At 37.7% G+C, this 27966-nt stretch overlaps 6 protein-coding genes and 1 non-coding gene across 7 annotated transcripts; all 7 read right to left on the bottom strand.

Moving 5' to 3' along the window:
• Window positions 1-210: 210 nt before the first annotated feature.
• Window positions 211-3433, bottom strand: LOC141590778 (cysteine-rich receptor-like protein kinase 34). The gene is made up of 7 exons (XM_074411336.1): window positions 3012-3433; window positions 2456-2578; window positions 2234-2358; window positions 1535-1745; window positions 1198-1435; window positions 753-903; window positions 211-567 (listed from the first exon to the last, which is right to left on the bottom strand). The coding sequence occupies exons 1-7, from the start codon at window positions 3331-3333 to the stop codon at window positions 211-213; spliced, it is 1527 nt and encodes a 508-aa protein (XP_074267437.1). The 5' UTR covers window positions 3334-3433.
• Window positions 3434-4675: 1242 nt separating this feature from the next.
• On the bottom strand, window positions 4676-6924 carry LOC141590777 (cysteine-rich repeat secretory protein 4-like). The gene is made up of 2 exons (XM_074411335.1): window positions 6569-6924; window positions 4676-5171 (listed from the first exon to the last, which is right to left on the bottom strand). Exons 1-2 carry the CDS (start codon window positions 6922-6924, stop codon window positions 4676-4678), a joined length of 852 nt encoding a protein of 283 aa, XP_074267436.1.
• A 908-nt stretch (window positions 6925-7832) lies between these two features.
• Window positions 7833-9528, bottom strand: LOC141590776 (cysteine-rich receptor-like protein kinase 8). The gene is made up of 5 exons (XM_074411334.1): window positions 9369-9528; window positions 8837-9202; window positions 8497-8731; window positions 8180-8330; window positions 7833-8081 (listed from the first exon to the last, which is right to left on the bottom strand). Exons 1-5 carry the CDS (start codon window positions 9526-9528, stop codon window positions 7833-7835), a joined length of 1161 nt encoding a protein of 386 aa, XP_074267435.1.
• Window positions 9529-10146: 618 nt separating this feature from the next.
• LOC141590775 (cysteine-rich receptor-like protein kinase 15) lies at window positions 10147-13430 on the bottom strand. The gene is made up of 6 exons (XM_074411333.1): window positions 12683-13430; window positions 12422-12583; window positions 11344-11688; window positions 10857-11094; window positions 10570-10720; window positions 10147-10482 (listed from the first exon to the last, which is right to left on the bottom strand). Exons 1-6 carry the CDS (start codon window positions 13428-13430, stop codon window positions 10147-10149), a joined length of 1980 nt encoding a protein of 659 aa, XP_074267434.1.
• Window positions 13431-14838: 1408 nt separating this feature from the next.
• Window positions 14839-15398, bottom strand: LOC141590774 (cysteine-rich receptor-like protein kinase 7). Its single transcript, XM_074411332.1, has 2 exons — window positions 15255-15398; window positions 14839-15177 (listed from the first exon to the last, which is right to left on the bottom strand). The coding sequence occupies exons 1-2, from the start codon at window positions 15396-15398 to the stop codon at window positions 14839-14841; spliced, it is 483 nt and encodes a 160-aa protein (XP_074267433.1).
• Window positions 15399-15905: 507 nt separating this feature from the next.
• On the bottom strand, window positions 15906-18315 carry LOC141590773 (cysteine-rich receptor-like protein kinase 25). The gene is made up of 4 exons (XM_074411331.1): window positions 17592-18315; window positions 17315-17497; window positions 16373-16717; window positions 15906-16258 (listed from the first exon to the last, which is right to left on the bottom strand). The coding sequence occupies exons 1-4, from the start codon at window positions 18313-18315 to the stop codon at window positions 15906-15908; spliced, it is 1605 nt and encodes a 534-aa protein (XP_074267432.1).
• Window positions 18316-23030: 4715 nt separating this feature from the next.
• LOC141593266 (small nucleolar RNA R71) lies at window positions 23031-23137 on the bottom strand. The gene has a single exon (XR_012521366.1). It is a non-coding gene; the product is annotated as a small nucleolar RNA R71 (small nucleolar RNA).
• Window positions 23138-27966: the final 4829 nt, after the last annotated feature.

The raw sequence follows: 27966 nt of genomic DNA, 5'->3' as shown, positions 1-27966 counted from the left end.
TGTGTGAATCAGTTAGCGATTTCATATGATTTAAGGAAATCAGTCAGTAGCAGCTAAGAATAATGTAATCAACATTAGTTCTAGACGATATTCCCCTACAAAATCAACCTCTAAAGCTAGTTTTTTCAACCGAGTTTGAAAAAGCTGAATTGATCAAACTAACAAATTGTAACGGAAATGGCTCTCTTGCACAGTTAGCCATGTTAACTGTCACCGGGGATGCACAGTTGTAATATCTTGTGATCCCGTGTACATAGGTTGATGACCATTATAGAGCGCCACCTGATGATACTCAATTTCATCAACGGAAACTTGGTTGTAGTGAACAAATTTTTCGATAGTTCCATGATCGCCGAAGAAGGCAGGGGCCTTCAGCACAGGTAGGCTAACAGATAAGCTATCAAGGGCAGCAACAATTGTTGTGATTCTCGGCCTATCGACTGCATTTTCTTGAACACACAATAAGCCGATATGAATACATTTTCGCGCTTCTTCCAGAGGGTAGTCGTTGCCTAATTCCTTGTCTATCAAATCCAAGGAGTTGCCTTCATTCCATAGTCTCCATGCCTGTGACATTCAATGTCATCTCGTTGAATTAAATTATCTCCAATACAAGATATTTTTGCGTAAGCAATTCTACGGTAAGACTTGAGATCTCAAGGTTTTGGATAGAGTTTTGAATCCTTAGCTCGTCTCACCATCGAACTGTCTTATCCACGATTTTGTAAAGAATAGTTCTGTTTAACACTTACACGATGCAATAATGCCTCCTCGGTTTGTGGTCGACCAAAATATCTATTCCTTTGACCGCTCAGTATTTCGAGGATTATAACACCGAAGCTATAAACATCAGATTTCGCTGAGAAATGGCCAGTCATTGCATATTCCGGAGCCATATAGCCACTGCATACCGTTTAAGTTAGGAATTATATAGTTTATATTGCATACAGAGCCGTCAAATAAATCTGAAAGGTCCGATTCCAAAAGATTGAGGACCCCATGTAGTAGAATAACTTAATTTTTGTACAAGATGGAACTCAAACATATGGACATTTATCAAGTAAATTAGAGTCGAAAAAGTTTGGGGCCTCGGTTCTTAGAACCTTTTGAACTTGCTATTAGACGGCCCTGATTGTATATCAGTATTTTGCCATACTGATAATGAAATTAACACAAGCTCGAGTTTGAAGATCTTACTAGGTACCAATTATTCGCTTAGTGTCGCCTTGAGTTTGATCGACTCCAAAGAGCTTCGCCAAGCCAAAATCCACTATTTTTGGGTTCATAGCACCATCGAGTAATACATTGCTTGATTTAAGATCTCGATGAATGATTTTAAGTCGCGACTCTTCATGAAGGTACATTAGTCCTCTAGCAATTCCAACAATAATCTTAAATCGTACATCCCAGCTTAGTAAACTCTTCTTTGATGGATCTGCAACATTCTTAAATGCCTATTTACTCATGCTTTGTTAACAAACATAACAATAAAACATTGTACCTCATCATATCATATAGGTGGTTTTTGGTTTACCTATGAGAAACTGATCGAGACTTGAATTGGGAAGGTACTCATAGACGAGTATCTTCTCGTGTGATGCCAAGCAGAACCCGAGCAGCTTGACAAGATTTTTGTGTCGAAGTTCAGCAAGCAGAACGACTTCGGTTTTAAACTCTTGAATGCCTTGTCCTGAGTTGTTAGATAGCCTTTTAAGAGCTACTTCTTGTCCATCATCAAGTATGCCCTGAAAATACATAAAGAACATTTTATTTATTTATTTATTTATTTATTTATTTTGCATTACGAGCACGAAGCACCAAGTGCAAGGCACATGTGAACCCTCAATCGACTGGGCAATCTCCTTCGGGTATAGAGGCAAGTTAATAAGTAGACCCTCGGAAATATGATTTTTTTTCACTCTCAAGACTCATGAATCAAAATCCTTCAACTGTTAAAGAGACGAGAGCCCTTATTATTCACACTAACCAACTTTGACCGTTACACTTACTGTTAACTACTAAGTCAGTCTCAACTACTAGACAAAAAACTGTATGTTTTTGGTGTAAAGAGAGTTACAAGAACGATATTAATGCTGATGAGACTTGAACTCAGGTCATGAATACCACTGTTCATGACTCAATCAACTAAGGTAGTTGACATCTGCACTAAGAACGACTTTATGTAATAACCACATTTCCTACATGTATACAAGAAAAGATTGAAGAACCTTACCTTGTAAACTACACCAAACCCACCTTGTCCGAGTTTGTTATCCACTGAGAAATTATGTGTTGCAGCTCTAATCTGACTCAAATCAAATTGTAAAGCTTCTATAGTCTCAATGTCATCTATTTTCACTGTCAAAATAGTAACAAGAAAAGTCAAAAGAATTGTAAATTGATTGTTTTCATTGGCGACCCACAAAGAAAATGCAAGAAGAAATTTGCAACTTACAATTTGAATTTTCCAAGGCTTTTCTCCTTTGCATACAAATCCATATTCCAAAAATCAACAAAAGTGCTATGACTGAAAAACTTGAGACTAGTATGTAAATGAGCTTCTTCTTAGCAAATTGACCTGCGTGTATAAACGGGAAACAATATGTAAATGACACGAAACAAACATTCAAACAATGGTTGATCTACGGGGCTAGCATGGGAGGTCGCCCCCAGCTGAACAATAAAAAAAATCGAGAATCTTAGTTAAAATATTCGATATTTTACCCCATTAAAAAAATGGCCTTCTAATAACAAATCCTGATTCGGCCAATGCAATCAATCAAACTTTCGAGTCAAAATTTTGTTCATATTTTAGCCCCCTAAATTTGACTGATTCACCATAAAATCGGCCTAATAAAGGAGATTGTTTTTGTTGGTGTAAAGGGAGCCATAAGGCCGTACGCTTTTGATGCTGATGGAAATTGAACCTAGATTATGAGTACCGCCAGTCATGACTTTATCAAATAAACTAATTGACATCAGCAAATAAAAGAGATGTGTGGCTAACTTACGATCATGATTACTTGCTGACGAATTTGTGGATGTCGTTAAAAACGACCCAAAGAACGGGTGAATCTCGTACTGAACGTTACAACTAGGCAACATGACATGAATTCCTTGACAAAGCTCAACATGCCACGCTTCGATCGGAGCAATTATAGTCTTCAAGCAACTATAACAATCAGTCATCGATAAGTCCGGTGTACACTGTTGCAACACGTACAAGGAAATCGAACTCGAGACATTCACTATTTGTGTCTGAAAATACCGTGTCCCCCACAAATCATTAGCCACTTGAACCGCCAAATCATTCAACGTACTTACCATAACCATCGCAAACCGGGTTTGGTTCGATGTAACATTATGAGTGTTTAATCGAGTCGCTTTAGGTAACTCATCGAACCTACCTGTAAACGATTTATCCGAGTAGCGTACCATGCATTGATCGTACCAAATTATGGCTTGTTTTTGGTGCGTGCAGTTTTTCAAGATTTTATCTTTCGATTTTATCAAACAATTACTACACGTATGACCATCGACGTCACCACGACACATGTAAAGACCGAAAACCTCGTTGGTGTTCCGAGTCAAGGAGGAATAGTAGAACCCGGTTGTTGATGCTTTTGAAATGAAGTTGTCTAAGAGATTTGAAACAAGGGTATTATAATTCTCATCTAACGGAGTGTTTTTGTTATTTTCGGTGCAATTCAACCCGAAAAAAACCGGGTTGGATGTACACTTGCCTAAGTAAAGCCTAAGAAAAAGAACCAATATTGGTACTAACATGGTGTGTAAAAGAATTATGGTTTTTTGAAGGAAGAAAGTATATCTATCTATGGTAGAAATTAAGTAAAATATCGAAATTGCCCTTAGTGGGTCATTTTGGTCAAGTCAACTATGGATGCTCCACAAAGCAATTCATGGTACTTTCTCCTTTCTACTTCCTATACCTAATGTTTTGACTAAGTAGGATGACTTGTGAGAAGGCGGCTTTCTTTTTTTGTGTTTGGTATCAGGGTGATACTGTTGGGTAAAGAACTACTTCCTCTGTCCCGGTCATTTGTTGTCCTTTTCAATTTTGGGTGTCTCAGTCATTTGTTGTCATTTATATTTTAAGAATGAATTTGATGAGTTATTTGATCATTCTCATTCAATTTGTTCCACTTGTCATTTAGTTATTGGTCATCTTCTCTTTCCTTGGTCTTTGTGCCAAAACCAAAGGACAACAATTAACCAGGACGGAGGGAATACAAATCTTGGCTTTGGAGCTAACTTTAGAATCAGTCCTCGTTGTCTGATCTTGGTCGTTTCGCTATAAATGCGGCCAATACCTGCTCAATGTTAGGCCGGCAGATATATGATGATGATGAGATTTGAATATGTGATCTATTGCCATGATACTTCCGTCTTAACCAGGCCACTAGCTGATTAAGACATCTTCGGTATATACCGGCTCAATGTATGGTTGTAGACTTGTAGTTGATTTCTCTTAATTGACTAATACATTCCAACAAAATAACAATTTGACTACTAATAGTAGACAAAATATGAAAAAATAAGTGTATTATTTATACATAACCACACAATCATTCAATCACAAGAGTTTTATTGACAATCATAATCGACCATATAACTAGAAATTTGAAATTAGAACCACTTAGGACTTAGGTGCCGGCTAAGAAGGCGAAGGAGAAGGGGAAGATAAAGGTGAAAGTGAAGGTAAAGGTGAGGACGAAGGTGAAGGTGAAGGCGAAGGAGCGAGTTGAGGAGGGGAATAACCAAAGATAAACGGAGCGGTATCATACTTCAATATACAACTAGGGAGATGGACAGAAGCCCTTTGGGCCAAAGCATTGTTACAACATTTTGAAAATCGACTGAACGCAGTGTCCAAACAACGCTTGCAATTGGACGGCGTTATATCAGGAGTGCACCATGCCATACCGTACAACCCTTCAAAGGCTGTAAAAGTCGTGTTGTCGTAGGCAAAACGATCTTCATTGTTAGGCATTGACGCCTTTGCGATAATGCTCCCTAAAGTCTTGTTAAGGATGGTTGGGAAAATGTCGGGTCTAGATACATTGAGATTGCTATGGCCCGAGTTCCATGGTTTGGTTTCGAGGATGGCAAAGATGGTGTGGTTTGAGTATCGGAGCATGCACTCTTGGTACCTATCAAAGGTTATATATACAACATAATTAAGTTTCTAATTGAAAAATATAAGAGCGAGATTTTTGTTTCATATTAACCGATCCAAATCATTTTTCGTTTCTAGATTTTTAATTAGAAGACAATATACAAGCTCAAAAACATGTTTTTTAAACTAAGATAATGGTCCTGTTTGGCAAACAGCAGAAGCAGATTCATGATAGCGGATAACGTTAGCAGAATACGGTTAACAAATTTCAATATAGCGGGTTTGACTATCAAACAAATCAGCAGAATTAGAAAAAAAAAGGTGTTTGGTAAATAGGAGATTTTAAAGATAATTAGAATGATTTCATGAATAAAGCGAATATGCTAATGCAATATGCTGCTATTAGCAGCATATTCAAAAACAGTAGATTCTGACCATTATGCTATAGAATACGCCGTTTACCAAACACATCAAAATAGTAGATTGCTTGGTCAAACTACTAATTAGGCCGGAATTTACTAATTTCGCTCAATATGTTGTTTACCGAACATAGCCAATGTATGTCTATCCATTTTTTTTTCAAACGAGCCAGAAAGGTAGTATTATAAAATGAGAAGGGGGAATCGGACCTATGACCTAGTTTCATTATACGTCAACCTAACCGCTAAGCTAACGTCTCTTGATAATTCAATACTCCGTATATATGTGTAACACCCTCATTGACATTGTCGAGCTAGTTGACTTATTTACAAATGAAAATGATGTTTTTGTGTACTTCGTCTATTTGATTACATTGACATCGTCATCTCATTATTGAGTATACTAAATCAACTTCAACGAAGGAGTATTATATCACTTTTTCTATCTACAACAATGCTTATGATAAGGAGGGTTATTAATCAACTAATATTCTATATGGATAAACTTAAGTTTTATTAGCATGTACTCATAAGTATTAAAATTACTTACATAAGTATTAAAATTACAAAATTTTGATGTTCGTAATGATTTATTAAGATAAATCAAACAAGATCCCTAATGACTATAATAACAATTGACCGAGATGGAGTGAGTATTATATAGATTGTCGTACAAACTACAAACCGCAATCATGGTTGGTTGTCGACACTAAGAAAAGGTCGTCCTAATGCCACTCGGATTATCCTTCATTCCTTCTGCCACTCGGTGAGCGCAGGATTAAGCTAATTTAAACATATGCTCTCACAAAAATGGGTTGCAGAAGGAATTTTCGAGTGCCATTTATCATTACCCTAAAAAATACTGATATTATTATAAAAAAAAAATTACTATAATATTCAATATTTTGTTTGTTTTGATTTAGCTATAATTTTGTTTTTAAATTTAAAAACTGTTTCATGAAGACTACTATAGCTTAATATGGTGATTGGTGAATACAAAGAATGTAAGTACCATATGAAGATTTCCTTGACTCCGAAGCAGTATTGGTTGAAGGTGTCCACCGCCGCCTCTAAGCAGGAGTGGCAGGTGTCGAGGGAGACGTCTGGCCGACAAACATAGAGACCGTTGACAAGATCGCCGCCTGTGCCAGAGGAGGCATTGAAGAACTTGTAGTGAGAGGATTGATTGAGGAAGTTATCAAGTAATGAAATTATGTTGTTATGATATTTGCTAGTTGTGCTCACATTTTCACTCTCGTCACAAACTCCGCCAGCAAAATCGATTTGTTCTTGTGAATTGGCACTTTGAAGTAGTGAAATAATGGTAATTTGAAGGGTAAATAAAAGAATAATTTGTTTGCAATTCATCGTTTGTTTTTGGTGTAAATAATTTGTTCTAGTTTGAAATTAGCAATTTAAATTTATGATTAAATGGTATGACTTAATCACACTATGACATAGTCAATTGGTCACCAACTTGTATTAAAATCACCTTTTTAAATCTTATGTTTAAATTAAATTATTGCGATTTTTCAAGTTGGAGTGAGGAGACGTAGTTTATAAGTTAATGGATTGTTCCTCCTACATCAAGTAGTATGTTAGTTGTCTTATGTTAACTAGTGTCAATAGAGATCATTTGTATGGATTTTCTGTACTGCGCTCGACGTTTATTTTGCAGGTACCAAAGCCGAGTAAGAAAATCGGTCAAAAAGAGTGAAGTAATTTTATTATATAAAACGGTCTTACACGCACGCGTTTGTTTTCATAGTTCACACCGTCGATCTATAGCTTCTTATAACAGGAGGAGACGAGGAGTTCATTTTCCGATAATGATACGGCGCCACCCGGTGGCGCCCAATCTCGGCGCCACCTTCTTATATGCACCCTATATTATTGTGGTCCCCCATCACATGTTTGTGATGTACCCATTATTATTGGGACCCCCACTTATTATTGCATGTGAGAGGGTGGTACGAGATTGGGCGCCACCGGGTGACGCTAATTCATTTTCCTTAAGCAATACTTTCACTAATCGATAGACAATATGCTCAGATCGAGTACAGTATAATTCTTTAGTGCGAACATATATAACAAATTTCGACAAAACATAGGTTTGTAGGCTTGTAGGTTGTAGCAAACCAGAACAATAAAATTAAATGATGAAGCATAAATATGCAACACTACCAATCATCTTGGTTTAGGGCATACGTCATGGTCTATATCGGCTCACATGGTGGTAGAATCAGACGAAGAGGTAGTGAAGAACGGTCATATGGTCACTTTGTTGGTAAGCTATAGGCAAGTTGTATTGATAGGTGGACATGAGTTGGTGCTGATGGCAATGGTAGATCAATAGAGTCGGTAAGCATGCGAACCACTACTGTCATGGCGGGTCTTTGCTCTGCATTTGCTTGCACACATAATAATCCAATCTGAATGCACCTCAATACATCAATCGAATAATTGTTTTTTAATACTGGATCTACCAAGTTGAGTGATCGCGCCTTATCCCATAATCGCCATACCTTTCAATAGAAACATACAAAGCTTTTCAGAGTAAGGTTTACGACTTACGAGTTGTTAGTTATTTGTTTTCAAAGTAGGTAAGGACCTTTGAACTTACATGAATTGGGAAGTCCTCCTTTTGTGGCGACTTCTTAGATATGCTGTTCTTTTGACCGCTGACAATCTCTAAAATCATGATTCCGAAACTATAAACGTCCGATTTGTCAGAGTAGTCCCCCGTCATCAAGTATTCTGGTGCCATGTATCCTCTGCAGAGGGAAAACTATCCTTTTAAATTACCAATGTTACTGTTCTGATTCCACTTTCGTACTCACCGTACTAAAAAATGGTCTCGTTAGTTAAAGAATGCAAAGATGAAAAACTTAATTAAGAAGTTCAAGCAATAAAGTCGAAAGTATTGAATAATAAACATACTGAGTTCCGACAATGCAAACAGTGTTCCCTGCCTTATCTGCACCTTCAAAGAGTCTTGCTATGCCAAATTCAGCTATCTTTGGGTTCATTCTCTTATCCAATAGAATATTACCGAGTTTAAGGTCGCCATGTATAATAAGCCGGGAATCTTCATGAAGATACTGGAGACCTCTTGCAATCCCAATGATAATGTGGTGCCGCGTTGCCCAATTCAGTAGAGACCACATACTTGGATCTTTCATAGCGTAAAGAGGAAGTGTTAGATTACGCTCAAATTTTAGAACATAAATTAGAATTAACTACTTCGTATAAGATATGAAGTCGTCAAAAGAATATGTACCAGACAAGACGCGGTCCAAGTTTGAATTAGACATATACTCATAAACAAGTAACTTTTCGTCTCCTTCAGAGCAAAATCCCACAAGCCTGACAAGATTGTTGTGTTGAAGCTTGGTTAGTAGGCGAGCCTCCTTCTTAAATTCCCGCATGCCTCGCGTGTCCTGTGCCGTGGTAAGGCCGGATAGCCTCTTTATGGCTAAATATTGTCCATTCGTAAGTGTTCCCCTGTATACATTACCAAACCCTCCTTCACCCAACATATTTTCATCTGAGAAATCTCTCGTCGCAATTTTTAGAGTGTCGAAATCATATTGCACAAATAATTCTGTGTCTCCAATGCTCTCTAGAATCTCAGCCTCCCTTTTCCCTGTATATTTACAAAAAAATCCCAGTTAGAAACTCTATCCATCTCTAAATTGTTAGCTTATTTTGACTAACCAGCATCAAACATAAAATTCTAATTTTTTTCGAGTCAAATGATTGCGAAGGCCAGTACAATAGAAAAAATTTCGTTAATTTGTTTGACGACTTACCTGTACCATCATGCGCCTCATGAAGGCCGCTTGGTGATGTTGTAGGTACAACGTTTGCTACTTTATGTTTTCTACACTGCCGTAGACATATCCACAAAAGAAGAGCTAGAATTATCAATCCAACCGATGTGCAAACCGCTACAGCTACAACGATGCCCATCTTCAATGATCCTCTATCTTTTGTTGCTTACCGTCGATTCTAGAAAAAATTGTTTGAGTTTACTATTAGCAAATTGTGACCGAGAGTTGTGCCAAAACGTAAAATTTTGTGAAGGGTAATCTATTAATGGGATCAACATATATTTACAAGGAAATTATTGGGAATATGTCTAGACTCCTTTAATGCAAATGCCATAGTTTGATACTCCATTTGTCCCATCATTTATTAACCTTTCGAGCGGAAGAAGTATATTTTGTTGTGTCATTGATCATTGATGTAATCAATATTTGATTCACGCTTGACTGCTTCAAAAGCAATACATTTATCAAAAATATTCTCTTTGAATTGATCTATTATTTGATGTAATCATTGCTACAATAATTTACTCCCTCCGTCCAATAAATTTGTTTACGTTTGTTGTAAAGGAGGCGCCATCTCATTTTCTTTATACTAATACTCGGTAGAAACAAATCCATTTGCAAGGTTTTCATCACCTAATTAAGTTAAAAATACAGTTACCACAAATGTGTTTGATTTTACATAAGCAAATATCAACAAGATAAGCAAATATCAACAAGATAGGGGTTTGATAATATGCATAAATATGCACACTACATATCATCTTGGTTTTGGGTACAAGTCATGATCCATATCAGTTCGCATGGTGAAAGACTTAGTCGAAGAGTGGTCAGGGTCGCTTTGCTGTGCACCACTATAGCCAATAGGTGTGCTGTATTTTTGGGTGGACATCGATGGTGGTAATGGCGATGGTAGATCTATAGAACCTGTAAGCATGAGAACCACCGCAGTCATTGTGGGTCTTTCCTCTGCATTTGCTTGAACACATAACAATCCTATCTGAATGCACCTCGTCACTTCGTTAATTGAACAATCGTTGTACAATACTGGGTCTATCAAGTCGAATGATCGCCCCTCATCCCATAATCGCCATGCCTTTCAATCGAAACAAGGGTTTGGTTAGAAAGATTCATCGTTAGTTAAATATTTTTGATGTAGGTATATATGCACCTTTGAACTTACATGAATTGAGAGGTCCTCCTTTTGTGGTGACTTCTTTGATGTCCTGTTCTTCTGGCCACTCAAAATCTCTAGAAGCATGATTCCAAAACTATATACATCGGATTTGACGGAGTAGTCCCCCGTTATCAAGTATTCTGGTGCCATGTATCCTCTGCACATATCATTTAGGTTTGATAAAGCTATTTCATTGGAATTTAATCTATAATGTTATTGTAGGCAAAGAAGAAGAAATATAATGATTTAAGAATTTCAATCCAAATAAGTTGGAAATTGAATGGTAGACATACTGAGTTCCAACGATTCGAGCGGTGTTCCCAAACTTTTCTGCGCCTTGAAAGAGTCTTGCTAGGCCAAAGTCAGCTATCTTTGGATTCATCTCCTTATCCAAAAGAATATTTCCAGGCTTAAGATCGCGATGTATAATAGTGAGCCGGGAGTCTTCATGAAGGTATTGAAGACCTCTTGCGATCCCCATTACAATTCTGTGTCGTGTCACCCAATCTAAAAGAGGCCGCTTACTTGGATCTTCAATACAATAACAAGAATATGTCAGATAAAAAAACACTTTCATAGCCAATATATCTGCAAATTTTGCTCACGATATTCATAGATTTTGAAGGTTATTACGCGCATATTTCACACGTTAAGAGTTGTGTATATGACGCGACAACTAGCATTAGACAATGTCACCAATTTAGTATCACACGTTTTTACTAATTGGACTGTTTGTTAACTACTCCGTTTAATGTATCAAGTTGTCAAAAGAGCATATACCGAACAAGAAGCGATCCACGCTTGAATTAGACATATACTCGTAGACAAGCATTTTTTCGTCTCCTTCCGAGCAAAATCCCACAAGCTTAACCAAATTTCTGTGTTGAAGCTTGGCTAGTAGGCGAGCCTCTGTCTTGAACTCCTGCGCACCCTGGCCAGTCGTGTGGACGGAGAGCCTCTTAATGGCTAAATGTTGTCCATTCTCCAGTGTTCCCTTGTATACAATACCAAATCCGCCTTCACCCAACATGTTTTCCGCTGAGAAGTCGCCTGTTGCAATTTTCAGTGTGTTGAAATCGTATTGCACACATTCCGCGTCTCCAAGAGTATCTTCCATACCTTTCTCTGTTTCATTAGAATAAAAAACCTCAAATTTTGATGCATATGGAATAACTAAAATGCATAAAGTATACTTATAAATCCTACTAAACACACCACAACGGGTCTCAAGACCTCGATTGATGATTGCTAATCGAGACCTCGCGACAATTTCACCAAGACCATGACCCATAGATTTATAATCACCCATGTTTTCAAATCTCTGGTACCGTCACTAATTATAGCCACTTTGTTATTGCAAAACGGGATCGTGATTCTAACAACATTGACTCTGAAGCCCTGACTATGACTAATCGATGCTAATTCTCTGATACCGCCACTAATTCTAGCCATGTTATTGTTGTCAAACAGGATCGTGATTCTAACAACATTGACTATGAAGCATTGACTATGACTAGTCGGCGCTTTAAATTTCTCCCTCTGTCCCGTCAATTGTTGTCCTTTGATTTTGGCACAAAGACCAAGGAAAGATCAGAGGTGAGAGCCAATTATTAGATGACGAATGGACCAAATTGAGTGTGAATGATCATATCGTTCATCAAATACATTCCTAGAATAGAAAGAACAACAATTGACTAAGACACCCAAAATGGAATAGGACAACAAATGACCGGAACCGAGGGAGTATAAACTAGCTTTGGTGCCTGGGCCGAATATAAAACTCTTAGACATAGACTTGTATGTACTTTTATGACTTAGCACGAATAAAGAACTCTTGGACGTATGTTTTATGACTTACCAGTACCATCGTGCAGCCCACTTTGTGCGTCGTTAGGTCTCCTACGATGCAGACATAGCCATAAAACAAGAGCTAGAACTATCAATCCAACCGCTGCGCAAACAGCTATTGCTATTATAATTGCCATCTTCATCCCTCCTTTTTTCTTGCTTGGTGGCGACACTGGAAAAAAAAAAGACGACTTTTCAATTAGCGAATTGTAACAATTGTGTCAAAATTGGAAAAATATTTCGCAAATTTTAATCCCTCGAAAGAACTCACCTTGATTTATAATAGTAGGTGAATGATCTTTCAAAAATGGACTCATTTGATACCTCAATTGGCAACTAGGCAGGTAGATCATCGCCGATAAAGTATTACTACAACAACCGGCTGTTTGGGAAAAAGCCGATTTGAGACAAGTATTACACCCAAAACGATCCATATCAGGGGTACATTGTGCAAAACTATACAATGTTTCGAACACTGTCCAATTGGTTTTGCCGAAAGCAATATATTTTGAGGTCGATGAAGCATTGTTGATGAGCTCGTTCATCGTCTTTGATAAAATTGGAGCAAAGTCTTCGTAATTTGATACATTGATCGAGTTAGTAAATCCAAACGATGGATAACTCTCGTATGTAGAGAAGATGTTACGGTCTGCATACCGCACCATACACTCCTGGTACCATGTGATACCTTCACCATATAAAGGGCAGTCTTGAGTTATCTTCTTTCTCGCTTCATTAACACATGCACTACAAACGGCCAGGCCCACGTCATATCGACAATGGAAAATGCCATACGCTTTGTCGGGAGAAACACCGACTGTGGTATTATAGAATTTTTGAGAAGAGGATTTTAGGATGAGATTGTTTAAAAGGTGTTTGAGATTCTCTTCAAATGCACTACCATGAGTGTAATTGAAATAGTACCCGGTACAACCGGATTCCACATACGTTTGTGCATCGACATTGATATAAAATTGTGTGATTAAAATTGATACTAGAACAAACACAATTCTTCCCATGTTTGTCTTTTTTTTGTTAAGTATAATAAATGGTGAATTTTGATCATATATTTACAAATAAAGTGGAAGTTGTCCATCATCTTCGAAGTCAAACGACATAAGTTCGATATATTTATTGTTGTCATCGACATAATCAACGTTAGCTTTACGTCCGACTGCTTGATGTGATAGAATCATAGCGTAAGTTAATCTATGAATTTGGTCAATATACATTCTACTGGCTGGAGTAGAATAAGCCTATGCAAATGGGGATTGGAAAAAACCATAACTATGAAAATTCCTATATTGAAATGTTCTGTTATTTGCTGTTAAACGAATGTCATTGATGTAACATACTTTTTGTACTAATGCTAGGTAAAATAGATTCATCAATAATGAGATGATGTACCAAAGTTGGCTGGTGTGAGTGATAAAGGCTCTCATCTCTTAAACAAGGGGTCAAGGGTTCGATTCTGGACTCTTACGAATGAAAAAGTCAAACTTGGGAGGGGTCAACCCATTCAATTGCCTTCAGTACCCCGAAGGAGATTGCCCCAGCTGTCGGTAGGGATACTCCTGGTCAACAAAAAAAAAATTAATCAAATGATGTAACACACGACCTATATTGAACTTGACTAAGGGTCTGACAGACGAATATGATGAATATGAACCTAAAGTTGCAATCGAGTCATTCTAGTCGCGTTGGGTTGAGTCATAGAAAGGGCATGGTCAGTTCTGGTTGGGTTATTATCGAGTAGGGTCAATTCTGGTGATATGTCGACTCAGGTTCGGTTTAAGTCACTATCGGATCGGGTTGAATGTTAAATAAGGCCTCATATGTACATTTAATATTCCAATTGATGAAGAATTAGCAAATACTAAAACATTGCTCTCAAGTCTTTCTCAGAACAAGTCTAAAATGAAACAAGGTACCACTTGAGTGGTGCTATACCAATCACAAGTACAGTTGACGTTTGTGAAAAGAAATTTTACAAAGACGGCAATAATATTAATTTGTTGTTATTTCATTCTACTTGTCGAGATCGAAGGTATTTTATTGAACACATCTAGGACGACTACTGATTTTCACCAGTTAAGGCGGATATGGTGCCCTTTAATCATGAGTCATGACAATAATGTTTCAGAAGTCTCGCAAATTTTTTATTACGCTTGAAAAATCTTAATACTTTGCAAGGGGCTATTAGGAAAATATATTACTCCGTATATTTTAATATCGTGTAATTAGGAAAGCGATGGATTTAGGTCCGTGTATGATTGTTCAAATCGAATAGGATGAAAACACATGAACCTTTTAACCTTTTGAGGAATTCTTTAGCACTTCAAATGGACTAATTAAGCCAAGGACTTCCACAAGTACAACACATTCCAAAAGACATATTGATGATATCTAAACTATGCACATTTTCAATTATCTTGCTTCTGCGTACGAGTCCCGGTCCATATCGATTCGTATGGTAACATACTTAGACGTCGAAGAGTAGTTAGGGTCACTTTGTTGCTCGCCACTATAAGCAATAGACATGCTGTTTTGACGGGTGGACATCAATGGTGCTGATGGCAACGGTAGATCGATAGAGCCCGTAAGCATGAGAACCACCACAGTCATGGTGGGTCTTTCGTCTGGATCTGCTTGCACACATAGCAATCCAATCTGAATGCACCTCATCACCTCGTTGCTCGAACAATTGTTGCACAATACAGGGTCTATAAAGTCATATGATAGGCCCTCATCCCATAATCGCCATGCCTTTCAATGGAAACAAATATTTTCTTAGTAAACTATGGTTGTGTATTTTCAAAATAGGTATAGACCATTGAACTTACATGAATTTGGAGGTCCTCCTTACGCGGTGAATTCTTGGATTTCTTGTTCTTCTGGCCACTCACAATCTCTAAAAGCACGATTCCAAAACTATAGGCATCAGATTTTTCGGAGTAGTCCCCTGCCATCAAGTATTCTGGTGCCATGTATCCTCTGCACACCTCATTTAATTTCGATAAAGCTAGTCGTTTAGAATTATGAATCTTATAATCTTATCGGTCTGTAGTTTACATATACTCCCTCCTATTCCCGATAACCTTCCCTATTCATGGGTGGCACGGGAATTAAGGGTGTTTGAATTAAATAAGTTAAAGTATTGTGGTGGGGTGAGATAATTGGAAAGAGAGAAGGTATTGTGGGTATTATTGTGGAGTGAGGTGATTAAAATAAGTATTGTTGTGGGGTAAAGTGATTAAAATAAGATAAAGTATGGTAATTGTGGGGTATTGTTGTGGGGGTAAGGTGATTAAAATAAGTATAAAACTTTACTAAATAAGGAAAGGGGGAAGGTATTGTGAATAGATGAAAAAGGAAAAAGGGAAGGTTATGTAGAATAGGAGGGAGTAAGTTTTTTCATACTTGCTCGTAATGAAAAACGTTCAAGTCTTCTGCTAGTTTAGGATTGACAATATGAGTTGATAGATCAGTTTTAGTTATCCCATGTTCACAAAGATAGTTAGATTCGGTATAAAATGATCAAGTAGAAGAGATGTACTATATCTAGGAAACTCAAGCCATAAAATTGGTAGCATTGAAGGGTAGACATACTGTGTCCCGACAATGTGAACGGTGTTCCCAAACTTTTGTGCACCTTCGAAAAGTCTTGCTAGGCCAAAGTCAGCTATCTTCGGGTTCATTTCCTTATCCAATAGAATATTTCCTGGTTTAAGGTCACGATGTATAATTGTGAACCGGGAATCTTCATGGAGATACTGAAGACCTCTTGCAATTCCCATTATAATTTTGTACCGTGTTACCCAATCCATAGACGGTCGCTTACTTGGATCTTTAATACCATCAACAGACTAAGTCAGTTCACAGCAAATACATTCATGTCAAAAACTATTTCATTTCATGCAAAAATGACACTAAACATATGAAATTGTTAAAGAAGATATACCAAACAAAAAGTGATCCAAGCTCGAATTAGACAAATACTCATAGACGAGCAGTTTTTCATCTCTGTCGGAGCAAAATCCTACTAGCTTAACCAGATTTTTGTGTTTAAGCTTGGCTAGTAGGCGAGCCTCCGTCTTAAATTCTTGTATACGTTGTCCAGTCGTGTGATCCGAGAGTCTCTTAATGGCTAACAGTTGTCCATTCTCAAGTGTTCCCTTGTAAACAATACCAAACCCTCCTTCACCCAACATGTTTTCTGTTGCAAACTGCCCCGTTGCAACTTTTAGTGAGTTGAAATCATACTGCACAAATTCCGAGTCTAGGTAATCCTCTGCCTCGATTTTTCCTGTTTAAGCAAATGAAACTAACTATTTAAACCTTGATTCATTAATGTTGTATTTCATAGGATATTGCCTAAGCATTAGAACTATTTGATCAATTGATCTTATCCACGAAGTTTAATTGACCGACTAATTACTAGACTACTAATGTTAGCAGCAAGTAGTTATGAGTATACGATCCCACGATAAGATCTTATTACGTCGATTCTAGCTAAAGCCACATTCATGTTTTTGGAAAAGTGACATTTCATATCATTGAATAATTTCTTTTAAAAATCTCGAGTTGACGACAGATGATTAACTGTAAGTTTAAAACGATCCCACATTCTCCAATAATTTCTGGCTCTGCCACTGATTAAAATTTCTAACTATATTGATTACGAGAAATTGCGCTTTCGTCTATAAAGAACTTAGGCCTTGGCTCTTGGCCATGACGATCTTTTTGTATATAAATATTGTGTTTTCTTTTCTTATACAAACAACTTTTTCTTTCTAAAATCCACCAATAATCAACCAAATGGGCTAATCGACATTCTCCTAATTTATACTTCTATGATTTAACAGAAACTACAAAAATCTTCTTCATATGTTTGATGGCTTACCGGTACTATCATGCAGGCTACTTGATGACTTTGTAGGTACACCGTTCCCTTCTTTACGGCTTCTACGTTTCAAACATATCGACAAAACAACTCCTAGAGTTATCAATCCAACCGATGTGCAAACAGCTACCGCTACAATTATTGCCACCTTTAATGCTCGTTTCATGCTTGGTCGCCACCATACTGATTAAAAATCGTACATTTTAATATAAGCAAATAGCAAGAGTTGTGTCGAAATGGAAAATGTTTATAAATGATTACTCTCGAAATAACTCACCTTGATCGATAGCAGACGAGTGATCTTTCAGAAAGGGGTTCATTTCGTACCTCAACTGGCAACTGGGCAGGTAAATCATCGCCGATAAAGCATTGATACAACAACCGGCTGTTTGAGATAAAGCCGATTTGAGACAATTCTTACACCCGAAACTATCAATATCAGGGGTGCACTGCGCAAAACTATACAATGTCGAAAACAATGTCCAATTCGTTTTGCCAAAAGCGAGATATTGTAAGGAAGACGAAGCATTGTTGATGAGTTCATTCATCGTCTTTGATAGAATTGGAGCATACTCGTCGTAGTTTGATACATTCATCGAGTTAGTTCTTCCATATACCGGATATGTCTCGTACGTAGAGAAGATGTTACGGCTAGAATACCGCAACATACACTCATAGTACCATGATACACCTTCACCCTTTAATGAACACTTTTCGATTAACTTCTTACTTGCACCTGTAACACACGAGGTACAAACATCGAGGCCAACGTCATATCGACATTGAAAGAATCCATATACTTTGTCGGAACCAACACCGACTGTCGAATTATAGAATTTTAGAGAAGAGGATTTTGGAATTAGATTGTTGAAAAGAAGTTTGAGATTTTTTTCAAATGTACTACCATGGGTGTAATTGAAATAATATTCTTCACAACCGGAATTTACGTATGTTTGTGCATTAGTTTCAATATATAATAATTGGGTAATTAAAATTGCCATTAATAAAAATACGTTTTTCCCCATGGTAAGGAAATAATGATAATATGTCTTTTTTTTTTGTAAGAATAAAAGGTGATTTTTGATCATATATTTACAAGAAAATAGTGTGGAATCTAAAAGTTGTTTAGCTATCTTTTTCTAAGTCAACGTTATTATTTGGTAATTTACTTTTGTTAAACCAATAATATTGATGTAAGGAACATTGGCATCACGTCGGACGGCACTATATGATACAAGAAGTAAAATTTTAATTGGGTCAACAGAATTTCTACTGGATGAAGTTGAACAACCTATGGAAATGGGACTGAAAAAAATGAATTAAATACATTTGTAAACGGAAAATATGGAAAATGAGATAGCGCACAATTGATCTGTTATTTGTTGTTATGGTTGGTTCAACGTAATATTCAGTACAACGAACTTACCTATGAAAATGTCAACTAGTTTAGTTGGTAAAGTTATGAGCGCTGGTACTCATAACCTCGGATTAAACCCCCTCAGCATCAAAATCGCCCTTGTTATGGTTGGTTCAACGTAATATTCAACACTCGTATTATTTAGCGAGGTTTTGTTTAATATGAAGGTATTCTATTAAATGTCAAAAAGTTAATTTGATCAAGAACAATTGGAAAACATAACTTATGAGTTATGACTCATATTTACTCAAACTTGGGCAAGGATTGGAAAAGGGTCTACTAGAGCATGCTCACATTGAGTTGGATTCAGGTAGAGTCATTATCGGGTATGGTCACTTCTATTGACAAGTCGGTTAAATTAATTTTGTCCATACAATATCGCGCCAGGTTACTAACACGATCACTCAGTAACATATTTGAATTTTTGGACGACAATTCGTGTTGTAGTGGTTATTGCATTGATCGTGGGTCAGGTCATTTCGGTATTAAATCATCAACTTTTCGGTTTTTTCGGGTTGGATTATGGGTTTTATGCATTATTGCTATTGGAATTTCAAATGAAATTTTAGCAAAAGCTATGCCTAAACATTGCTCTCTAAGTCTTCTTAAAAAAAGTCTTAACAATATAAAATAACGTACCACTTGAGTGGTCGCATACCAGTTATATTTAAATTTGACTTTTGTGTTCATCTTCAATCTTCAACAACCATCAAATTTTGTTTTACGAAAACGACAATCGCACTTGCGTTTTGTTATTTTATTTTTCATGTCTAGGTCGAATGCATTTTATTTTGCATCTCTAAGTCGAGTATAGATTTTCACCCGTTAAGGCCGATATGACTGCGATATTGGTTACCTTGGTGCGTAGACTGTCGAGTATCGTTAGAGATTTTGCTTGATGGCTCGGTGAGGCTATATCGACCTTCGCCCATCCCTAATGACATCCACGGCCCATAAAGCTTCAATTCTCAATTCATACATGATACATTCCCATTTTAGTGACAACATTAGTAATAAAGTTATCCTAACATCACAAAGGCTCGGGTAAATAGCGGGTAAGGGGGATCGACATATGGGTGATAACGAGCCGAGCCGAGCCGAGCAAGAACTTGGCCTCCTCGGCTTGTGCCATGAAGCAATACTCGAGCTTGGAAAACATATGCTCATTATCAAGCTTGCGAGCTTTAATTTAACGCGAGCTCGATGATAACACAATATTTTACCCATTTTTGGTACATACTTTATCTCTTATTTGATTAATTAAATAACTCGAGTAAGTTTTATTTAGTGATTTTAGAATAAAATAGAATATTAGTTACGTTATATTAATTTGTGTCAATTTATGCCTTTTCTCTGAATTTTGGTATTTATGTTATATAGGTACCGGGTTGAGACGGGAATTAAGGCGGGTTTGAGTAATCGTGTAAAGCAAATGACGCAACAAGCCAACAATGGCCAAGTCAAAGTCAACCAAAACCTTGAAAACCCAATCAACCAAAATCAATCCCCTGCTTCATTGTTTCCCCAATTTTCCAACAATCATTCTCCATTAAAAAATGGCAATTTTCAATTCATTCATCATCATCATCTTCAATTCACATTCATCATCCAACATTCACAAATTCGTCCATGATTCCTTAAACTCCATTAACCCATCAAATTCACCACCAATCCCAACAACCCACCTGATTTGCACCACCATGGCTCGAGCACCCGACTCCGTTTCCGCCCAGTTCAACCTTCATCACCTGCTCCTCCACTTCCGACCACCAATTCACCACAACTCATCTCCTCCCACCATCGACGGCACTGAGCCCACGACCTCAGCTGCTCCGTTCAATACCAAACAACAACGAGCAACATCAATTAGACCTCCACTTTCGATCTTGCTACTGAATTGAGCAATCATAGATCCGAAATTACCTTTGAATAGAAACCCGAGTTGAATTTGCAAATCGATGCTTTTAAGGAAGAAGGAAGAAGAAATCAAGTTGGGGATTTAATTGACTCTACCGGGTGAATCGTGCAGCCGAAGGAGTTAATTATGCCCGGCCGGGTGAAGTTATACCCGGGCGGGTGCAATGTTGCCCGGTCGGGTACAAGTTTTGAGGGAGTTGTTTCCTGTGTCACGTGGTCTTGGGTAGAAGAAGACAAAGGGTGTCTTGGCTTTTGTAGGAGGGGATTGTGTTTTTGGGTATTAGAAGTGTGTCGTGTGACACAATTTTGGGAGGATTATTATTATTATTATTATTAGTAGTATTATTATTGGTATTATTAGTGGTATTATTAGTGTAGTATAAAAGGGACATATTAGACATTACACATTACTTTACCTTAGAAATTAGACTAGTTCATCTTATTCTCTCTCAATATTGTAAAACCCTTATATTTCCTCTCTTATTTTCATTCAATAAAAAGTTGTTATCTTTCTTTAATTATTAGTTTAATTATTCTTTTGTTCATTCAAGTTCTTCCCTTTTCATTAGTTTACAATTAGTAATTTTGGGTTGTATTTGGAGAATTGAAGAATCCTTCCATATTTCAATCCAAGTTTCCACCTTTTGCAATTAAGTGGTATAATTTCTCTTCCTAATTTCATTTGTTTACATTTATTTTTCTTTCAAGTTTAATCTTAATTGTTTATGTTAGATTGTTGTTATTCTCTCTCTTGTTCATCTTTTCTCTTCTCACCATTGTTGTTTACAAGATTGAATCTTTGATTTCTCATGTTAAAGATTGAGTCTTTGTGTTTATTGAGTTAAAGCTTGTGCCTTTAAGTTTAATCTTCATTGTCTCTTGAATTAAATTGTCTTTCCTTATAATTTAAGTTGGATTGTTGCATGTTTAGAAGTAGAATTCATATTCCATCCATGTTTATGTTTAAAGATTCCATCTTTGTTGTTTATTTAGCCTTTAGAGACATGATTAGTGAGTAGTCTCCTTCTAGGACTCGGTTTGACCCGATATGGGTAATTTCACTAACTAATTATCATTAAGGCTAATTTGTGGGGAAAATTGGTGAGGGTAGTTTAGAGGAATTTGCTTGCTTAAGGTTTGGGTTTTGGGTAGTGTCAACTTGTGACCCTTGACCACCAACGGAAGTTGGTTAGGTTGTAAATTGGACACCCGAAATTTAGCCTTGTCACCAACTAAGGTTGAGACCGGAAGGGAGAACCGAGGGAGGGTGCCTCTAGACTAGCGTTTGAAATCGACCTCCGGAAGGGGGAGTGGGATGACCCGGAATACGATGAGTGCTTAATGACCTTGACCATTTACTTGACCTCCTTGGGAAAATGCATGTTCTTGGGGTTGTCGGGTTTTGAGTTAGGGATACCGGCTTTCGAACCCGGGAGGGGGGTTAGTCGGAGTAGCTAGTGTCCTATTGCGAGACCGGAAGGGAGGTTCTAGGCGAATTAGAGCCATCTCCCCCTTACCTTTCTACCCCGTTTGATTAGCCGAGACGATTAGTATGTGGAATTACTTATATTTGTGGGAGAACCGAGTTCTAGTCCTTCTCTTTATTTGATCTATCCTTTATCTTTTAGCTTGTTCTTATCTTGTCTAGTTTATAGCCTTTAAATTTGTTAGTTTAAGTGCTAGTTTGTTACCACCCTCCTTATTTTCTCCGACTTAGCTAAACGTAAGAATTTAGACAATTAATAATCACCCATGCTCCTTGTGGTTCGACCTCGACTACCCTACTACATTAGTTGAGTTAATTATTTGATTGGGGGAGTGCGACAAACCCCGCTACCAAAATGGCGCCGTTGCCGGGGAGCATTGGCTTGATATTAGTTGTTTTATTCTAGTTTAGACTAAGTTATTGTTGCTTTTGCACACTTTGGTGTGCCGTTTGTCTTGCTAACCTTTTCACTTGAGTGTGTAGTGGTTTTTAAGAATTCATTTGAAAATCCGGAAAGTACAACAATGGGTGAACCGGTTCCGATTAGGGACTACATGGCCCCAAAGCATATTGTGAATTCTAGTGTTCAAAGGCCTAGGATTCAAGCAAATAATTTTGAAATTAAGAATGCTTTGCTTAACCTAGTGCAAGATAACCAATTTTGGGGAGGTCCCTTGGAGAACCCTAATGACCATCTCAATGATTTTCTTGACAATTGTGACATGTATAAGATGAATGGGGTATCCGATGATGCGGTCCGTCTAAGGTTGTTCCCTAGATCACTAAGGGGAGCGGCTAAGGATTGGCTAAAGAATTGTGATCCCGACTCTTTCAAGACTTGGGATGAGCTCTCCTCGGCCTTCTTGAAAAAATACTTTCCTCCTTCAAGAACGGCTAAGGTAAAGAGTGAGTTGCAAGGGTTCACTCAAGAGGAAGATGAGACTTTGTATGAGGCTTGGGAGAGGTACAAGAGACTCCAACGGTTATGCCCTCACCATGGCATATCCGAGCCCGAGTTGATCAATAATTTCTACAAGGGTTTGGCGCAAGACCTAAGGCTATTTCTTGATTCGGGTTCGGGTAAGGGAGCCTTAGATATCTTGGGTCACAAAGAGGCAAAAGAGTTGATTGAAGAGATGGCCTCAAGGACAATGGATTGGAACAATGAAAGACGAACAAGAAAGGGTAAGGGTAAAGACTCTAATACGGTGCTTAATGTGGAAGTGAAGAGTATGCTTGAGGACCTCACTCAACAAGTAGCATTATTGAACTCCAACAAGCCCTCCAACTCCAACATGAGGCAAGTGTTATCTTGTGAACTTTGTGGTGAAGAAGAACATACCCCAATTAATTGCCCTTTGATCCAAAATTTTCAAGTCCAACAAAATCAAAAACCATCTTGGGAGCAAGCCTTTGAGCAATTGGTGATTGCCAACCAAAAATCCGGTTCTAAACTTGACAACCACATTGCTTTTCAAAGTCGTGTTAATGATGAGATTAGAGCTTCTCAAAGGGCCACGGAAACTCATGTTGCTCAAATTTCACAACAATTGAGTCAAATGGCTCAAAATTCGGGCAAGTTTCCGGGTAACACGGTGAAGCCAAAGCAAATGAATGCGGTATTCTTGAGAAGTGGAAGACAATTTGAGGAGGTTGTGAAGACTCCAAGGTGGAAAAGGAAGAGGGTTTCTAGTGGATCAATGAAAGAGCAACCGATTGAAGTTGAAGTTGAAGTGGAGAATTCAAAAGAAGTAGAAATGGTAGACCCACCAAAGGAAGATGAACCGATTCCATCAAAAGTCAAAGAACCTACTTCACCTCTAAGGGAGTATGTTGAACCAATTCCCTTTCCACAAAGGCTTGCAAGGCCAAGACTTGAGAAGAAATATGAGAAGTTCATTGATATTTTGAAGAGTATGAATGTCACCATACCATTTCTTGACATGATCACCGAAATCCCTAACTATGGAAAGTTTCTAAAGGAACTTGTGACTATGAAGAGAAAGAGTGAAGGGATACAATCCGTTAACCTTTCTAGGGAGTGTAGTGCAATCCTCACTCACAAACTTCCTAGCAAACTTGAAGACCCGGGAAGCTTTTCTATTCCTTGTTCTATCCAAGGGGTGAAGATAAAGAGAGCTTTGTGTGACTTGGGAGCTAGTGTTAGCTTAATGCCTCTTTCCTTGTTTAAGAAGCTACACTTGGGAGATTTAAAGCCTTCAAAGATCTCCCTACAACTAGCCGATCGTTCGGTTAAGTATCCCTTGGGTGTGATTGAAGATGTTCCTTTGAAGGTTGGAAAACTTGTGATCCCATGCGACTTCTTTGTCATGGACATGCCCGAAGATAGCCATGTGCCAATCATTTTGGGTAGGCCTTGCTTGGCCACGGGAGGTGTTATGATAGATGTTAAGAGTGGAAAACTCTCACTCCAAGTAGGTAATGAGAAGATTGAGTTTGAACTCAACAATTCCATGAAATCTCCTCCTATGGGCAACTCTTGTTGTAGGGTGGATATGGTGCAAGATAAATTGGATGAACCTAATTTAGAGCCTTCATTTTTGAACCCATTGGAAGCTTGCTCAACAAATGAAAAGGGAAATGAAGTTGATCTTATGTTGAGAGTTGATGTGAAAGAAGTTTTGGGTGAATATGATTCAAGAAAAGATGAATTTGAAGACCAAATTGATGATGAGATTGAATTATATTTGAGCTCTCCGGATTCTTTTGGTCTAGGCTCTCTTGAAGGTACACCTTGGTTGAAGAACTCTTCAAGTGATTGGGAAGCTCAAATTGATGCCTTGGAGGCGGCTCTCAAAGGAAATAGTTCGGTTCAAAAGGAGAGTCAAGAAAATGGGGATAAAAATGACAACATCATGAACCTCAATGTTGAGAAGTTGACTCCTCCACCTACTATTCCCTACCAATTTCCTTACTTTGGTGACCAAGAAGAGAGTTGCCCAACAAGTGAAACTTATGAGATTCCGTTCCTCCTACCACCTAGCTACCATTCCAAGTTTAAGGGTTCTAACCATCAAAAGGACCCAAGAAAGGAAGCCAAGGAGGGTAAGAGGAACTATGATAAGAAGTGTTGGAAGAGAGGTCGGGTGCGGTTTGCTATAGCTTGGCACTACTTGTGTCTAGTTGAAGGTTTTGATAGAGAATTTGACCGTCTCCTCCGTGCCTTGAGTGACATGGATCATGCTACTTGGAATTTCAAACAACAAAATTTTGCATGAGAGGTTTGGTGGAGTCCCTCAAGAACCACTAAATTGTATATATTCTCTTCCCTTACTTATACTTTACTTGCATTTTTGTTCTCCCCCTACATTTGTTCCATTGAGGACAATTTCACGTTTTAAGTGTGGGGAGGGGATTCATTACATAAAAAACTTAAAAATTTGAAAAATTTAAAAATACCAAAAACATGTTATTTATTTTAAAATATTCAAAAAAAAAAAAAATCCAAAAACATCTTCTTTATTTTTGAAAAATTCAAAACTAACAAAAATATGTTATTTATTTTTCCTATTATCTCCCTATGTTTTGTTCCATTGAGGACAATGTAAATTTCAAGTGTGGGGAGGGAAATATCCACTTTGTGCATATTGTTTATAATTGTATATATTTGTTTGTTAATTTGAGAAAAATATAAAATGCTTAAAAATTGAAAAAATTGAAAAATTTCAAAAAAATTTGCATTGTTTATATTATATTATATATATTGCATTTGTCCTAACCTTTTTTATTGACAACACATGAGAGCATCGGAGAAGACATTTGGTAAAATTCTTCCAATTCTTTCTCCTTTATCCTTCCTTTTCTTTTTGTATATATAAGCATGGAGGAGGACGGGATATTTGATGCGGGTGTTCCCTTTGGGAACCGTTTTGGATATGGTTGTGTTGTTGGTGTGTTGTTAGGACTAGAACTTGGTTGCATTTAGAATAGAATTGTATATATGTGTTCACTCTTGCATTCACGTAAATTGTTCATATGTGTAGTTTGCATTCATACACGTTGCATTTCGTATGTAAATATTTGCATAGGGAGTCTAAATGTGGAGGGCATATGTTGCCAATGATGATAATTTGTTTTGCCCGTGTCATTTCCCTCTTGATAGCTCGTGCCTTTTGATGACACATGTTAGGGTTTTTGCTTGCAAAAACCCGGAAGTCTAGCTTAACAACCAAGTAACGACCACCTTGTGAGACCGTATTAGACCCGAGACTTGACCTTGGTCCGATATAGCTACTAAAATGTGAGGATGGAGCCTCCATATGGCCGGTCCATCAAACCGGTCCCGCTTAGGAATTGTGAGTAGTTCTCCTTACGTGGTATGTCATGTCAAAACGCATAAGTATGGTGCTCATTCCTTTCCGTAGAAGTGTAGATGTGCATATTGAGACAATTTTTTTCAAATAAAGTAGCCTCACAATAGCCAAATAAGCTTTTGTTATGCCCTTGAGTCAATTGTTTCCTTTTGTTAACCCAATTTGAGCCTAAGCCTTATCGTTTTTATTGCCAACAAAATAACTACATCCCATAAACAACTCACCTTGGTTGAGTAGTTCGTCATTGTGGTTCTTTTGTGGAGTATATTTGGGTTGAAATTTTGACTCACCTTGAGGTGTATGATCTTAATGCCACATGAGTGAAATGCAACTTTGGCTACTTTTGTTTAATAAGAGGTGAACAAGTCGTGAAAGATGCAAGAAAGAAAATCAAATAGAAAAGAAAAAAAATGAAGAAGAAAATCAAATAGAAAAGAAAAAAAATGAAGAAGAAAAACAAATAGAAAAAGAGAAAAATGAAATGAAAAACAAAAAAGAAAAGAATGTATATTTTTGTCTCAAGTAAAGGGTTGGTGATTTGCAAATTATGTTTGTTTTGAAGAAGAGGATTGAATGATTTTTGAGAATGGAATCTTGCCAAATTTTGTGGAAGAATCATTTTGCACTTGGTAAGGTTTAGTGGATTGGTTAATTGTGGCGACTACTCGATCCTTAGCCCCACATGTCATAAAACGGTGTTTGCACCGATCCCTTTTCACCTAACCCAAGCCCCATTACAACCCGGTTGTCTCTTGCATGTGCATCATTTGGCATTTCTCTTGCGGATATTGGATATAGTACCATATTAGATTGCGGGCATGCTTCGCAAGTCGAGTTAGGAGAGTGACTTTGGTTACTTTTTGTCACAAAAATCACCCCGTTCTTTCATTTGTGTGACTAGTGAAACCCGTGAGAGTCGGTCTTTGGTCTCCTTTTGGTCAAAGGTTTGATATGGAGTCGAATCTTGCGTGTGTCGTGTCAATCTTGGGAGTATAGCTACGTACTTCCCCTTTCCCGCCTAGAATTTGTTTCTAAGGCACCCCGTGTTGTCAAAGTTGGTTACTTGAGCTAGAATTAGGGAGTCGACACATTGGTAAGACCCGGAGACGGCATCCTCCACTAAATGACCCTCTTTATTCGATTTTTGAAAGAAAAACGGCCGCTTGGATGAGGAAAGCGGATTGACTTTTCGTAGATGCATCCATTGTTTGTTTCGTGCTTCATGATAGGATGTGTCAAAATTTTCCGCAAGCCCCACTTGCCTTGCAATTGAGCACATACCTCATTGTGTTTCGTTGTGAGTTGAAGGGACGGAGAAGGCCCGTTAATTGCCTTTCATCGGATATTAGTAGTTTAGCTAGTCATTTTATATTAAGGGTCTTAGTTTATTTAATACTTACTCGAGGACGAGTAAGAGATAAGTGTGGGGAGATTTGATAACACAATATTTTACCCATTTTTGGTACATACTTTATCTCTTATTTGATTAATTAAATAA

The sequence above is a fragment of the Silene latifolia genome, chromosome 7 (assembly GCF_048544455.1).
Source record: "Silene latifolia isolate original U9 population chromosome 7, ASM4854445v1, whole genome shotgun sequence".
Lineage (NCBI taxonomy): Eukaryota > Viridiplantae > Streptophyta > Magnoliopsida > Caryophyllales > Caryophyllaceae > Silene > Silene latifolia.
Note: the sequence above shows the minus strand (reverse complement) of the source record. Positions and strands in the feature narration are given on the sequence as shown.